The sequence below is a fragment of the Nyctibius grandis genome, chromosome Z, assembly GCF_013368605.1.
Source record: "Nyctibius grandis isolate bNycGra1 chromosome Z, bNycGra1.pri, whole genome shotgun sequence".
NCBI lineage: Eukaryota > Metazoa > Chordata > Aves > Nyctibiiformes > Nyctibiidae > Nyctibius > Nyctibius grandis.
In genome coordinates, this window is record NC_090695.1 from 90,598,988 (window position 1) to 90,613,324 (window position 14,337).

Sequence of the window (14,337 nt, forward strand, 5' to 3'; positions counted from 1 at the left end):
CACAAATTTCAATTAAGGTATAAAATTGATTGAACAAATGTGTTCCAGTCATTATGGCCAAGTCCATAAATTACCATCTTCTTGGGCAATTAAGAAATGCCTAGGTAGGATTCAGTGTTTTGGTGTGCACAGCAAATCCATGACACTAATGTGCCATTAAAGAGATGGATGGAAAGTGTGTTTCATTTATCAATGTGTCTGATGGTAGGCTTGCCATTTCATGCCATGATAAATGGTCATACAAGCTTTAATTCTTGTGATTTGTAGGAGTATTTCTGCTGTTTATTTGGAACTTTTAATCTCACTTTCAGCCTAATGCCTGCTCTGGGTCCTTCTTTTGAAAGCAACCAGGCTGGCAGCAGGAAGAGTTTTTTCTAATTGTATGATGAAAAGAAGTATGTTGATCTTAGTGTTCTAGAACTCAAATAAAAATCTTTAGAAAGAATACACCTGACTTTACCTCAGTTGTAGGGAGGAAACAAATCTGGGACCAGAATTTGCTCGCTGGCCACTTGCCAGGTCCCCGCTGGCCCCAGTGCATTGGAACCAAACCTTTTTTCCCAAAAAACAGCCTTGCAGCTACTGTGAGCCTGATGGACAGATGTCCTGGAGCAGCAGTGCCCAGTGTCAGCCTCCCCTGATGGGGAAGCGGTGGCATGTTGGTGGCCTCTTCGCTGCACTGTGCCCACCGCTCTGTGGAGCGTGTCGCCCTGCAGGAAGGATCCCTGGATCCCACGGGACTAATGAGCCGCTCTTCACAGCCTCATAGACCACGGCTGGTCTGTAAGCAGCCCTGTAGGAACTGCTGCTGCAGTGAAGCTCTGTGAGTGCAAAGCATGGGAAGGATTTAATGACTGGTGAGCTTTTTTCAGGCTAATGAAATGTTTTCTTCTATCTGAAACACAGAAAAAGAGTTTTGGTGGCTTCTTACTTGTTTTCATTATTTTTTCTCGCCTAAGCTCTTTAATTGTCCTCTCCTTTCATATATCATTCATATTTTAAAAGACCAGAAGGTACAAAGTAAATTATTTAATCATTTCTTAATTGTTTATTTTACTTTCTGCCTTCCCTTGGCCTGCAGGCGTCTCTGCCTCTGAGCCAAATTATTCTCTCAGTTACCCTGGTATAAATCCAACATTAACCTGTTCAGCGTCAGTGTGGCTGGAAAGCCTCTGATCTGCTACTACTTATTAAAATGGCACTTCTTTGTCAAAGTCCAGCAAGTGTAAAACAAACTTAGCAGTTCAGCTAAGATGAGGGCATCAATGTTTGCAGGTTAAGCACCAGAAAAGAAACTTAAGATTTTTGCTTATTGGGACATATAACTGCTGTTTTTTCAACAATTTTCACCCCATGATGTGGCAGAAATTTAAAACTGAATGGGGCCTTTTTAGCTGAGAGCTTTTTTGCCTCTCCCAGCTCACACCAATGGGACCAACAGGGAGAGCACAAATGTGCTGCATTGAATGTGCTCCCACATGTATTTGTGACCCTGATGCACAACTGAAATTGCAGCAAAGGCGATAGGATCTCTCCAGGCAGCCCTTCCTGCCCTCTGCTCATGTGCTTTGCTTCTCAGACTTGCGTCCCGAGTAGCAAATTCCACCATACACCCTGTAAAGACAAGTGGAAAAAAAATCAGCCGTCTGGGCTGCCTAAGGCCGGTGGGGTTAATGATAGCGTTTCAATGGCACACAGCTCCTGCACTCGGTCTTGTGCTGAGTAAAATAAAATAAACTTACAGGAAATCTGAGAGACGATTTCCAAGCATGAAACTCCCACACCTCCTAAAATTGGCTTGTGCACAGTGTACACAGTATGTATCCTACCAGCCTGGGTTCATGACAACTTTTACATGGAGGGCAGTAGATTGATTTGCTGTACAGTACTAAAAGTCTCAGCTCAGCCTATATCAGTTGAACACTTCAGTTCATTTCTGGTCTTGTTAAGACTTGTGATTCATCACAGAGAATAAAATAAACTAGGTGGCAGGCAATTAGTGTGCATTGTGTGAACCTAATGGTCCTGTTTGTGGTGAGCAATGAGACACAAACCCATAATCAAGGCATAATTTATCTTGGGAAAATTTTATCTTGGGACTGAACAAAGATAGAAACGGGAGTTTTAAGCCAATGAGAGGGTTCCAGCTTTCCAGACATACCCCGTGCACAGTGCCTGCTCTTGAAGCTCAAAATCATGGTGATTAAAATAATGATGTGGAAAATGTCAGTTTCTGAGCCACATCCCTTCATGATTTATCAGATATTCGTTACTGCTTGATTCCATCCCATACTTCGTGTATTCTGTTTGAAAGTGAAAGCCTACTTACAATGTTTTAAGGGGCTATGAAAAATATTATAAGACTGTAGTATCTCTGGGCCTGTAAAATCAGACATCTTGGTACTGGGAACTCAGCTGTGTAGAGTTCAAGGGAAGAGGTCTATACCTCTAACTAGTGCTTTAAGTAAAATTCCTTTTAAAATACAGTGCTTCTAAAACCAGCTTGTACGGTAAGCTGTGCAGCACAGGAAAGTATGTCCCCCAGCTGGGAGCTGGACGTAAAGGGCAGATCCTGTAAGTCGAAGTGTGCAGCTCCCTGCCCGTCCCTCCCCTAAGGGGCCTGTGATCACAGCCCCAAGCGGTGTCAGCACCTTGCCGTGGTCTGCGCCCTGGCTCTGAGGCACGCAGGGTGCGCGGGTGCCTTGCCTTTGTGTTGCTGAGGGCCCACTCTGCAGCAGTATTTTCTCCTTATTGCTTTTGCTGTTGTTTTCATGGACCTGCACACCCTGACAGTGGCTCTTATGGGATGCAATTGTCACCAGCATGAGAATTGTCCCTTCCTCCTCCTCTTCTGCCCTTTGGCTGTAACTTTTGGTTTACATTAGGGAACCCAATAACATGCCTGCACAAAGCTTAACAACCAGCCAACAATTTTGTTACAATTTTTCCCCAAAAGGAACCTTTTCTATTCCACTCTAATAAACCACATCTTTAGTGCAACCTGGCTGTTGAGCCAATGTTACCTGGAGGTTGGAGCATGGGGACTGTAACTTTCTGATTTCTTTCCCAGGGATAAGAGACTAAAGATGAGGAAATAGTTGTATGTAAGGGATGAATATTTATTTTTTGAGGATGGTGTAAGTTTTCTTTGAGGAGTTCTTCAGTAAGAAATATTGAATGTGGTGGAAAGAGCTTCCTTATAGGGTTTTCTTTGCCCAGGAGGGTGTAGATTTGTTTCACGTGTTGAGGCTTTATTATTTCCAGGTCTGTTGAGCTCCAGTAGGTGTGACATGGCCCCACTCGGTGAAGGCTGCTGGAGTAGATAATAAGATCTGGTCAGGAAATTTTCTTTCTCCACTTATTTCCATACATATTCAGTCGGTCTTGTCAGGAGAGTATGCACTGACAGCTCCTCGAGGCAGTCGATGCTTGGGTCTGATATCTGGGCTATGCTGTCTGGTTTGATTAGCTGGTGTGCTACGTGAAATACCTCTGAAATACCAGCGATTCTGGTGTGTTGATGGCAGAGTAGTGGAAGGCTCATTTTGTCTCATATTCTGCAGTGTCATAGTCCGGTAGGAGGAATTCATATGATGATAGATGGATTTAGGATGGTAGGTTTTTATTCTACTGGACTTGTAGCTTTTTGTTTTCAGTCCTGCTGTAATTTGTCTGCCAACCACAGTGGTTTATTTAGATGGGATTGGGGACAGGACAGTTTCCAGTAAAGGTATCAGCGGTAGTAGGTATCAGGTAATTGTTACGTTTTATGGATTTGGGGGGATTTTGGCATCAAATTCACATCAAATCAGATGAAATCTAGAAGAAAAATCTCTGAAGCAAATGAGCTACAATTATTTGCTATACTTTCAGGAAAGCAGGTTCTGACCAAGGCTGTGTGAGGTGAAGATTAGGGACAAAGACAACTCTATGTTGGGGAAATCTTCAATATCCACATATGCTGAAAGAGGGGATCCTGTCTGTTTGTGCATGGGCCTCTGGAGACCGCTTGAGAGAATCCCATGGTTTCTGTATAGGGAACAAATCAACTCTTAGGTCATCTGCACTGTTTGTTTGGAGATTAAGGCCAAAAAAGACCAGAAGGACTATGAGGGGTTTCAGTACAAGGCTGGCCAAAACATCTGTATGTCTCTCCAAGGAATGATGTCAGGTGTCTGCTTCCCAAAAGGACCCAAGGGGTTCTCCTGTTCTTGACTTCAAATGGGGTCCCTCAAATCTTTTTGTGTTTGATATTGATCACTTCTGATTTGAGATCATGGGAACAGGACCTCACAGGACAAGTGAGGTGGGCACTTCCTCTGAAAGCAAATGTGCAGCCTTCGATACTGTGGTCCACCAGGCTGCCTTCTTAAGAATTGATGGAAGTGGTTTCTTAATGGTCAGCTTCATAAATGCATAATAGATTTAGTGCTGGGATAGTAAAATGTCTTTCAGTTGGCCTAAGAACGCCAGTTACTACCTTTTCATGCTATCTGTTTAGAGATGCTCATTTTCAGTAGTGTACAAGTGTTAACGGCAACGGCTTGTAAGTTTGTGTCATCCCGTGGGTTATGGGTGAACCATTAAAATTCATATAAAGAACAGTGAAATATGAAAGCTGCTAGGAAAAAGAAAGGTCCATTAAATATTTACACTAGATTGTGAACCAGCTGCTTAACTGTTAGTTAGTGAATAAATAAAAAACAGTCTCACTGTTATGACAGTTAGAAAAGAGTTTACCAGAAATAGCTTCTCACATCAGGCAGGCAGGGAGTGCAAGGAGACAGCATCTAATGGATAGATTGTAGTAAAGGACCTGATGTGACTTGTCCTAAAGTCAGCAAAAGCCTCTTCCTTGCCCTTAGCAGTCACCCTTAATGTAAAGAAAACCTTTATATCAATCAGAAGTGGACAACTGGACCAAAAAAACAAGCCTAGCATTCAAGTTTGTCTCACAATTTGTGTATACGTTATGATCTCAGGTCGTGTTGCTGTCAGCCTTTATATGGATGCGTAATTCATGTCGTGAAATATGATTTGTGTGTCTTGAGAGCCCTTATTTGACGGAAGGGTGTTAGATACTTACAGAGATGATGGTAGCAGCAATGTGGTCTTCAATTTCAGATTGGCACCGAATGGGACGCCAAGGAAAGGATTTTCCGGAATTTCGGAGGACTCCTCGGGCCGACAGATGAGCCAGTTGGCATGCAGAAATGGGGAAAAGGCCCCAACGTCACCGTTACTGTCATTTGGGTGGATCCTGTTAATGTAATTGCAGCAACGTATGATATTCTTATTGAATCCAGTGCCGAATTTACTCACTACAAACCACCTTTGAATTTGCCTCTGCGACCCGGTGTCTGGACAATAAAAATTCTGCACCACTGGGTACAGGTAGCTGAAACCAAATTCCTTGTTACTCCTCTCACCTTCTCTAATTGGCAGCCTATCAAACAAGGTAAGTTTTATTATTTGGTACAGGAATAATAGAGTTATTGTGTCTGTATTCACTGTAAATGCTGCTGTTAAAAATGAAGTAGCACTGTATTGGAAAAGGAGAAAAGAAAGGAATTTTATAGATACTAAATCAGAAGGAATTGTTGCGCTGAGACAAGCGGAAGTATCTGTATCCAGTCTGTAAAACATAGCCACTTTGAACAAAAGGCTATTTATATCTTTAAAATATGCACAGTTCAGAATCCAGAGAACTTCAGACTCTCAGTAATCTAACAGCTATCATAAAAGCCATCATTTAGAAATAGAAAAATGGACCTTTCTCTGCTGCTTTCATTCACATTTGCTCATAAAGAGTTACAAACGTTTAAACTCTTATCTTGACAAAGTCTGCGCATTTAACAATAAAAGCATTAATACACAAAATGCTGAATTAGACAAAATTACTCTAGGCCAGAGCTCACCTGACATATTGTCAGGTCCAGGCATTCACTCTTGCCTGATACCTGCCAAGACCTGCTCAGTACATGCCGAGCAGTTGTGTTACAGAAATATCTATGGATACGGTGACCCCAGTCAGTTCACTGTCAGACCCACGCTGACAGTTTTGAGAAAGAAACCGTTTTCTTCCCTGCCCCAGCAGCCCTGAGCCATCCAAATACAGAGATCATTCTCAGGCTGCCAGTGCCTACAGGCTCCCAGCAGCAGTTTGCACTGGCACAGGCATTGTTCGAGGGCTCGGGTCTTCGGCCAGTGCCGAGGACACTGGGCTGGGAGAAGAGAGAACATTTTGTAGCCACACCTGTTTTCTCATTCAGTAAGATCAACCCAAGTTCGTTGCTATGAATATCTTTACTGTTCTTAACGTTCTCAAGTGCTTCCATCTGCCCAGTGTTAATATTCATAACTTTAGACATCTTAAAGTTGCTAGATACATGAATGATCCTATTAAGTTTTCAGAAGTTCTTCTTCCTGACAAGGCAGCAAATAAACTGAGTCAGGCATTTACCTTCCAGCATAACATGCTGCTTCTGTAATGCAAACACTACAGACAACTGCTGAGAGCTAATGCAGCCCTTATCTTGCTCAACAGGAGCTTGATTCTACACATTTCTCAGCAGAAGAGCTAACTTACTGATTTCTTCTAACATTTGGTGGCATTGTTTCTTAAGCAGAAACTAAACCACCAACAACCTGCTGCTGTTATTAGCTCATAGGCAACAATAACTTGTGAAGAAACACCACGTGAAGAAGGAATACATTTTTAAAGTTCTAGGCAACCTACTTCTAAATGCAGCTGTTACTGACTCTTCTCCTGGAAATTAATGAATTCCATGTTCTTTGCTAATTTAACAGTTAAAGCGTAAATTGGATGGAAAATGTGGCATGCAGCTAGCAACCTTGCTGCTTTTCCCTATAACGTGAGAGCCCTGTGGACAGTTAAGCGTGTCTCAGACTTCAACCATGAGCCCACGCTTTATGGTGTAAAGGCAAAACTCCCTTTGGTTCAAACTCTGAATCTGGAATAATTCCACTGAAATGATGGAGTTACCCTGTATTGCCCATTGATGCACTGGGAGAAGATCTGGCTCATCTTTTTTGTTGAAGAGCCCTGTTCATTCGTATAGTAACTAGAATCTACTATAGGAATGAAATACAAAGCTTGGGAACAACATTATCTGGGAAAAAAGCCTCAGGAGTGATTTGCTGCTGATGATATGATGTATAATCTCCAGATGTCTCAGGCATGAAGGTGAAGAAGAAAATTAATTACAGGGGCAGATAGTGACACTCCACTGTAGTTAGAATTGTATTTACAATGCAAATTCCTGTTGTTTGGGTTTTTTAAGGCTTTCTGTCTCAGTGACAGTATTGTGCTCTGTGCAGACAATTGTCATTTAGCTTTGATTTACAGCTTTTGTCAGTTTGTCACCACTTTATTATTTAAATATATTTTTCTCTGCCAAATAAAGGCATTGTGAGAGTATGACAGAAGAATTAGAACTTGTAAAAGAACAATTTCTGTTACTGTTGTAAACAATGCAAAAGCTGCCAAAAATCTTCTAAAATGAAGGGATAGTATTGTCTTGTCTTAACACTGAAAATAAAACATACATCAGACTTAGCCAGGAGTTGTCAGCAGAGGAGGGGAATATGTTTTATTTAGGGATTTCTTTAAAATTTCATTCTTTCAACCATCCTCCCCCCTTCCCCCCCCCCCCCCCCCCCAAAAAAAAAAGAGGGGGGAAAAAAAAAAGCTATAGCTCTTGTCAGAAAGATTACCCTGGAAAGTAATTTGCTACTCCAGAAGCTTTTTGATTGACTGATACATTTCATACCACTTTGCATGTCATTTGCTTGATAATGATTTGGCTGCCTCTGTCTCATACACTCCAGATGTAGAAACTGGAGTCCACATAGTTACATACGTAAAAATCTGTCCGTGGCCTTGGTGTAATCTGTCTGTGTCATTCTAAAAAGCGTTTGCACAAATCTGGCAGCAGCACAGCAGCCACTAAAATCTTGTATCTTGAGAGCATGAACACGACAAGGATCACTGTATTTCTTAAATCATTACTTACCTACCCATCACTTAGCACAGAGCACAAGGCAAAGCTGCTTTCGGTTTCCTAGCGTCATGCAGGGAGCCGCTTGCTCCTCTTTTGAATAATCAAAGCAAAACTTGTTCCTTCCTGTATCATGACTCTCAAAATTCATGATTGCAACTCAAAATAAAAAAAATAATCATGTTTTGTTTAGCAGTTTATAAACACAGCATATTCAGCTAGTTTATTAATTTTTTATTCCCATTTATTTATTAATTTTGGCCTAGAGTCTGCACATGCTTGTAAAACCATAAAGGGAAATCAAGAGCAGGTGTTTTCTTTGATATTGAGTCCAGATGTGCATAACTGACAGAATGTAAATGGTTTTAAAAACACAGATTCCTTGACCTTTTCAAAACCTGGATCTATAAGAGTTAAATAGATCAGTTCTTACATGGAATGACTGAGTATGCTGGGAGGTTTGGGGTGTTTCCACTGTAAATGAGGCTGTCAAAGCTATTTCAGTGGAAAGTCTAGAATCTGATGTTATTTATTCTTCCGTGCTCCTCTTCCTCCTCCAGTCATCCAAATCTACGTCTATGTTTTCTAGTGTGAGCTGTGTCACTGATCAGCTCTGCCTTCAGCAGATCCTCTGGCTCGAGAGTGCCTTCAAGTGTTTGTCTGGCTGGAGAAAGGAAAAAAAAAAAAAAAAGGGAAAATAAAAGGAAAATTAAGTGAATTTGTGAGATAAATCATTTGGAGAAATCAGGTTCACTTGCTCCACCAATGTCTCCTTCCCTCTACATCCTGCACAGCCAGATTCTGTTTTATTCTTCTTCTAAATGGCAATTTTGAGTTTCTCACCATATGGCCGAGTGTGTTAAAGCCAAGTACTCCGTGCTTGCTGTAAGGACACGGGAGGGCTGCCAAGGACCAGCAGGATGCCCCAGGACTAAATTGTGCCAAGGCAGAGAGGGAATGTAACATGTGGAGGAGACAAAACAGGGAGAAGATCAGTAGAAGATCACTAGCAGTGATAATAGACAGGAATGTGGTTTTCTTGCTGCCTGCTTTAGGCAGCCTGAATTTAAGTGCAGTTCGGAGGCTCGAGGCCAGATGTCCGGGTCCCCTGCGTAGGGACTGGAGAGGCAGAGCCAAACAGGTATAATTCAGAGCATTTAGGCAGCAGTTCACAGACTATAATCCAAGCTACCAAGTAGATTTCAGTTCCTAAGAAAACAGCGAATTCAGTAGAGGTTGGCTCTGCATCCCCACCATCGATAACTTTCCCACCCTTCCGCGCTCTGCAGAGTCCGTGGGAAGCAGCCATGCCAAGTGTGATCACACGTGTCTCCCAGGGGCACCGAGAGGGGCAGAGAAAAAGCCAAAGCAATTTCAGTTTTAAAATTGAGTTTATATTCATGGCAAAGTTTCCACAGCGATCTCCCAGCTGGAGTGGCGATAATGAGTTGTCACGCGTTTAATGTATAGTACCTGTTTCATTAAAGCTAAATAGGTTACTGTGAGCCAGTGGGCAGATTCACTTCTGTGGCAGAGAAAGCCCCAAACCTCAAGCTGATACCAAACACTGGATTGAAAATAAATAAATAACTGGATAAATAAAACCCTTCTCCCTTCAAACAAGGAGGGCAGTGAAGAGGAGCATCCTCCTTTCTTCACCTTAAGAGAGACCTTTCGTGTTCGGTTCCTGCCTTGATTGCGTGCCCCAGACATGGGGCTTCTGATCTCTGCTGCTCCGCAGCAGGACAGGGAGCCTTAAACGCCAGCTCCCTGTGCCCTCTGACTGCAGCCACCTCTTTCAAATGCTTGATGGCATTAGCAGGCATACTGCGATGCACAAATGCATCTCAAAGGCCTTTTAACCTAATCCATATTTATAGATCATCTTAATTAAGTATATACTGGGAAACCTTTGTTTTGCCGTTGGTTGTTTGCAGCGGCTCAATCAATTCTAATTGCATCTGTATGGATTATAAAGTGGGTGGCAACTTGTGTCAGAACTGCTGTGATTTCTTTAAATTAACCAGAGGTAACGTGACATGTTCTTGATAAACGCAGTAATAGCAGCAGGCAAGTGCATGGCTGCAGAAGAGTAGGCATGCCCTGGAATCGTCATTCTGAGAAAAACCCTGAAGATGGGGATTTGCTTTGAAATTTAGTTCAGATCCAGTTGACAAGGAGTCGATTAGCTTCACAGTGAGCAAATGCAGCACTGTCTTGTTTGCTGCAAGAGAAAACAAACAAGATGTCAATAAAAAATTACCTCTTTGCCAGAGGGTTTCCACACAATTCAAGTAAAGAAATAAAGCTGTACATTCTGTGTTGCTTTAAAAAAAGCACAGGTCTAGCGCCTTAATGTGTACCAAGGTAACCACATTTTTCATTCCTTAGCCCACTCTCTGTCTAAACTCATTTGCTTTTTCTGCAAAATGAAGAACAAACCCACACAAAAATGCTGAAATCCCAGCCTATGCAGCTGGCTACAGGCTGTGTATTTAGTCCAAAGAAGTTATACTGAGAAAAGTCAGTTGAGAAATGAAGTGCCCTGCCAGAGTGAAGAGCAAACAAAAATGGGGGACAAAAATAACTAATTTTTTTAAAGCTATAGTTTAGAGTCAATGGAATATATTTTGCATTGATACATGTCCTCCTGAAGTCAAAGGGCTATTTGGATGTGTTTGCTGGCAAAAAAATCTGGCTTAATGTCTCCCATTGAAGAAGCACATTTTCACTGTGGGCAGTGGTGGCCCTTAACACACTGAAAACCATAGTGTTTTGTTCCCATTAGTACTGTCCTTAGCAGTCTTGTCTTTTCCTATCTGCTGGTATTTGTGTGTGGCTTTTCAGAAAAGTTTATCTCCAGTCCCGTTAAACACTATTGCTGGTGTACCTGCCAGCAAGCCCTCGCAGCGCAGCCAGGGCTGGAGCAGAGCACAGCAGGCACTTAGTGGTGCAGACCCAAACAGCGGTGTGTTGGTGGGAGCAGCACAGCGTATCCGACACAATTACGGCAATGGCAGAGTGGAGGAATTTAAATTTGTTGAAGATGCTGAGGTTATCACCCTTATTTTAGCAAAAGCAGCCCACTGATCTTAAACAAGGGTCACAGACTCTGAGAAAAAGATGATCTCCTGCTGCATCGCCAGCACTGGCTCCTACAGCTTCTGTAGGTTTCATTCCTTCCAGTCCTGATAATCCACCAAGTCCTGAAGCCTGGGTCAAGTGCGAGGCTGAGCCAGGGAGAGCAGCAAGTTCCATCTCATCCTGTTATTTGTCTGAAAAAAAGGTCTCTCTTGCCCCATGCACCAAACACATGCACAACAGGCTTTAATTCAACGAGCTCTCTGAATTGCCCGTTTCAATCAGATGATCCTGCTAGTAATGCCAGCTCCTAGTTGTTTTGGGATTTTTACGTAGAATGTTCCTATTTAATTAATATGTTGACAAACAGTCTTGCATATTTAATTGCTTCCAAAGGAGGAAATTTAATCATGTGTACTTGTTCTGTTTCTTAAACTTCAGTGCTCTGGCAGAGCACACTTCTGACACATGTGCGTGGAATAAACTCCTTTTGACTAGAGGTTATTGTGGATATCTACCATTTATAATTTTAAAAGGGGGTTTAGATGAATGCAGGAACAGTTAAGTGATGTATAATGGTGATGGGGATGTGCCAAACTAATTTAATTGGGGATTTGAAGTAATGGACTTGTACAGTATTTGACATTAAAGACTTTGCAAATGTAACAGCGAAGCTCCAATTAAATGTCCCTTTTCCCTCTAAATAAATGTACTGATTTATTGCCAGTGCCTGAGATTCTGTCCTCGGCGTGGAAGAAAGGACCCAGTGTCAGGCTGCAGTGCAGGCAGCAAGGACATGTGGAAGGAATTGTAGCCGTGGATGTGTAATTCCTGCCCTCTAACCGCTCTGAGCGCGGTGGCTTTCCCAGCCGGGAGCGCCCTGAATGGGCCCATTTTGTGTGCTAGACAGTGTGTACGTTGGCTGAGCTAAACGTATCCTCTGTGCTGCCGGAGCGAGGATGTCAGGGAAGTCAGCTGAGAACAGAAAGTCGTGCTTGAACATTTACTCCCAGGAGGCACACAGGGAACATTTTGGAGGGTCCCGTTCTGATTTTCAGAGCAGCACCTTGGTCCACCCTCAGACCTTAGGAAGTCAGCCAGCCTCAGATGAGGGCAGGCTGGCCCACAGTGTCCAATGCAAGGTCTTTGAAGGCGTTATCACAGCCTGACAGTGATTTTTACTGCAATTTTACAGATTTGGGGCAATGTACTGCATTTTGCTGAGGTAGAAGAGTTACTGTAAGGAGGGTAACCACAATGCAAAGGAAAGTGTCATTAGGAAATGGTTGTGATCCATTTGGCACAAGAGCTTGAAATATAATTGTCATTAGAGAATACTTTACCAGCAAGACTGGGGCACTTCTAGGAATTATGCTGGGGCTACACACGTTTCATTGTGGGTCCGGTCTGTCCGGCCATGGTGTTGTCCTTCCAGTGCCAGGAATGGCACCACCTGGTTTTTGGAGGCAGATTGAGCTAACAAATGTGCCTTTTCCACAGCAGGGCAAGGTTCATCAGTTTGGGAAAAAAAAAAACAACAGGCTGAGATCTTGGCTCTTCCTCCTAGACAAATCAACGATAGCACTTGAAGGTCTCACGAGGTTTCTCTCAGCCTTCTCATGCTAAGCGTCCTTGAACCGTTCCCTAATTCCAAAGCACAGCCTTCCCTGGGTGTCCACAGGGGTAATTGCAGCTGCATGGGGCTCATCTCCCAGGCTGCTGCTGTGGTGAAAGAGGCAAAATTAGCTTCTCCTGAATGCAAAATGGGCTTCTCCCGAGAAGGAGCTGCATGTTGATCAGGCTCCAGGTACAGACAGGATCTCATAGCTGGGATGCCCTTGATGCCGGGCCTGCCTTTTTGTTGTGCCGTGCCAAACAGCTCTGTGTCGTGCCTGGGTGTTCTACAGCTCTGGGGACACTGGTTGTACATGATAATAAGGACAACACTGCTTTCAGCCTCTGCTTGGCCCTGCTAGAGCAGCGCTTGCAGGGTTAGCAACATGGTGAGCGGAGCTCGTAGTGGTGAGCATGAAGAGCTGAGCACAGCCGGTTGTCCTCGGGATGCAGCATGTCCTCAATGCTGGGGAAACAGACTATAGTGCACCACTAACTTTGCCTTCTCATTTGCTGTTCCCTTAGATCCTGAAAGTTTGGGTTTTTTTTTTTTTAAATGCACTAACTTTTGGGTTTCTTTCTGCATTTCCAGAGGAAGCCATGAAGTATCACAGTGGGCCTCCAAAGAACGCATACATGGAGCAGAGCTTCCAGGGCTTGAACCCCGTCCTGAATATCCCCATCAGTGCCGCCCACATGGACCAGGCCAAGAGGAATGCAGGGCTCGTGGGCGCCCGGCTGGAAGCCTGGGTGGACTCTCTGGTCGGCAGCGTCTGGTCAGCTGTGGACATCTGCAGCACTGGCCCCACTGCCTGCCCGGTCATGCAGGGCTGCGCTCAGACAGCCTGGAGCTCCCTGAGCCCGGACCCCAAATCTGAACTGGGCCCCGTCAAACCCGACGGTCGCTTGAGGTAGCATCTGGTACGCTCCCCTCCGGCATAGGTTTTTAAAAGGGAATTTAACCTTGCTTGTACGTGAATCTCATACCAGGTTTCAGAAACCTAAGGGAACATTATACTTTTTTGTTACTTATTGCAATATAATTCATTTAAAAAAAAAAAAAAAAGTTCTGACAAGGCCTTTGGCACTGCCCCCTCCATCAGCTCTGTCAGGAGCAGCTTCGGTGGTCCCGCAGCCTCTGCTGTCCCGTGGGGCCCCGGCCGCGCTGCACGCTGCCTCTGCAGGGTTCAGAACAGTAGCAGCGAGCCATGGAGAGGGCAGTGAAGGAGCAGCTGCTAAAAGTATTTTTTAAAAATAAATTTGTCTGTACCTCTACCATTGCATAGGCTTTCATTATTTTGCTACCATGAATAAATCACAGCAAAATTCCCTTCTGCTTAGGCTTCCTGGGGAGGTTGGTTACTGCAGGCTAGAGCCTGTGTGGCCACATTACCTCACAGAATGAGAAATAATTATGGTACACCTTTACTCTTTTTTTTTTTTTTTTTAATTACACAAAGTAATTCTGGACTCAGCTAATGTCTGTTGTTATCCCTAGTTAGAGAAAACGAGCAAAAGCAGAAACTTTCAGATTATTTTCAGAGATTTTTTAGACTAATTTCATTATAAACTGTAAATGGAACCAGTGTTTTGCTATATTACTCTTTTATGTCTCATGCAG

General features: G+C 43.4%; 1 protein-coding gene across 1 annotated transcript in view; it reads left to right on the forward strand.

Annotated features, from left to right (window-relative positions):
* XYLT1 (xylosyltransferase 1) overlaps positions 1 to 13,943 on the forward strand; it is a 191,395-nt gene extending 177,452 nt beyond the window's left edge. The window contains exons 10-11 of the mRNA XM_068423168.1: positions 5,125 to 5,458; positions 13,309 to 13,943. Coding sequence (XP_068279269.1) covers positions 5,125 to 5,458; positions 13,309 to 13,631 — 657 coding nt within the window. The 3' untranslated portion in view covers positions 13,632 to 13,943. The remainder of the gene's footprint in view (positions 1 to 5,124; positions 5,459 to 13,308) is intronic.
* The last annotated feature ends 394 nt before the right edge of the window (positions 13,944 to 14,337 follow it).